The following is a 1,491-nucleotide window of genomic DNA, read 5'->3' on the forward strand; positions in this document are numbered from 1 at the left end:
CGTCTCTACAAAGCTGCCTGTGACCGAAGGAGATACACAACAAGTAAGGGAGATGAGCTTCCTTGCACAGAAGTGTCTGAGCCGGGATGCGCTGGCGCTGTCCTGCCCAGCACCGCCAGCCACCGAGCCCCAGCGTCGTGGCATCCTCGGCTGGCGGGCGGTGCCGTGGGCAGCAGCTGTGTGGGCTCCCCGGCGTGCGGCAGCCCGAGTGCCTGGAACTGATGTTTGCTCCCGAGGGAGCAGAGCCGCCTGGCTTTACCGACCAAATGCTTTCCCTTTCTGCTTAGCTCCAGAGGAAGAGGCACATCGGCAATGACATTGTGGCAATTATCTTCCAAGAAGAGAACACGCCGTTTGTCCCAGACATGATCGCCTCCAACTTCTTGCACGCCTACATTGTTGTGCAGGTGGAAAACCCCGAGGCAGATAACACGGTGTACAAGGTAAGGGGAATCTCGACTTGTACGTGCTGATTTTCGCTTCGGCCTCTCAGGCTGAGGTCTGGAGGTGGCTGCCCAGCGGCTGCCCTGCCCGTGTGCTCAGTGATACAACCAGTATTATACCTAACTGGAATAGGTATGTGTATATTAAACATACATATACACACACACACACACACATATTTATCTATGCGCTATTACACAGTGTGTGTGTATACATAAGTATTTGTATAAAATATGTGCATGTATAATAGCATGCACATTATGCTACTCAATAGTTGAATAAGCCTCAGAACAGCTCATACCTGTCTAACACCGCTCAAGTGCAGGGAGCATAAACCCTGTTATCTCTGTTTTCTAATGAAGAGATCCAGTAAGACATAACTTTTCAAACTGAAAGCACATTGCTTAGAGCCACAAATGAAAACAGAATTCATAGGAAGTAAATGTAAAAAGCTGTGCATGGTTAACCCTCTCATGAAAGCAGGAGTGATGACTGATGAGGGCTGGGGAGGAGCGGTCTCTCCGGCAGGGTGAGGGCTCTGGGATGCCCCTTGGCTCTCAGGTGCTGGGCTGAGCTGGGCTGAGCTGGACTGGGCTGAGCTGAGCTGGGCTGGGCTGGGCTGGGCTGAGCTGCCACAGAGCAGCTCCGCAGCCCCCTGACACAGTGAAGCTGCTGGGGCCGTTGCAAAGCACATACTCGCGCTGCCCTGCTGCACCCACGGGAATAACATTTCTCTTGGCTCCGCAGGTGTCCGTCACGGCCCGGGAAGATGTCCCCTCCTTTGGCCCGCCCCTGCCAAGCCCGCCAGTATTTCAGAAAGTAAGAGATGAGACGGAAAGTATGTTCCAAGCCATAAAAAAACCTATGTGTATGTCCGAGATGTTTTCTTAGGGAAAACATGACTTCTGGAATTTATATGCATTTATTTTGATTTCTAGTGAGGCCCATGGGGTTTATGGTAGGGTGGGAGGCTGTGCACGATCGCACAGTGTAACCCCTGCAAGTCGGCAGCTGCGGGCCTTCTGTCGGGGCGACCGGTTCAGCGGG

The 1,491-nt window shown here is 52.9% G+C and overlaps 1 protein-coding gene across 1 annotated transcript in view; it reads left to right on the forward strand.

Annotated features, from left to right (window-relative positions):
- Nucleotides 1-1,491, forward strand: part of RAP1GAP2 (RAP1 GTPase activating protein 2) — a 21,601-nt gene that overhangs the window by 11,526 nt on the left and 8,584 nt on the right. The window contains exons 12-14 of the mRNA XM_009318833.1: nt 7-43; nt 288-443; nt 1,192-1,263. Coding sequence (XP_009317108.1) covers nt 7-43; nt 288-443; nt 1,192-1,263 — 265 coding nt within the window. The remainder of the gene's footprint in view (nt 1-6; nt 44-287; nt 444-1,191; nt 1,264-1,491) is intronic.

The sequence above is a fragment of the Pygoscelis adeliae genome, unplaced genomic scaffold (assembly GCF_000699105.1).
Source record: "Pygoscelis adeliae isolate BGI_AS28 unplaced genomic scaffold, ASM69910v1 Scaffold392, whole genome shotgun sequence".
Taxonomy (NCBI): Eukaryota; Metazoa; Chordata; class Aves; order Sphenisciformes; family Spheniscidae; genus Pygoscelis; species Pygoscelis adeliae.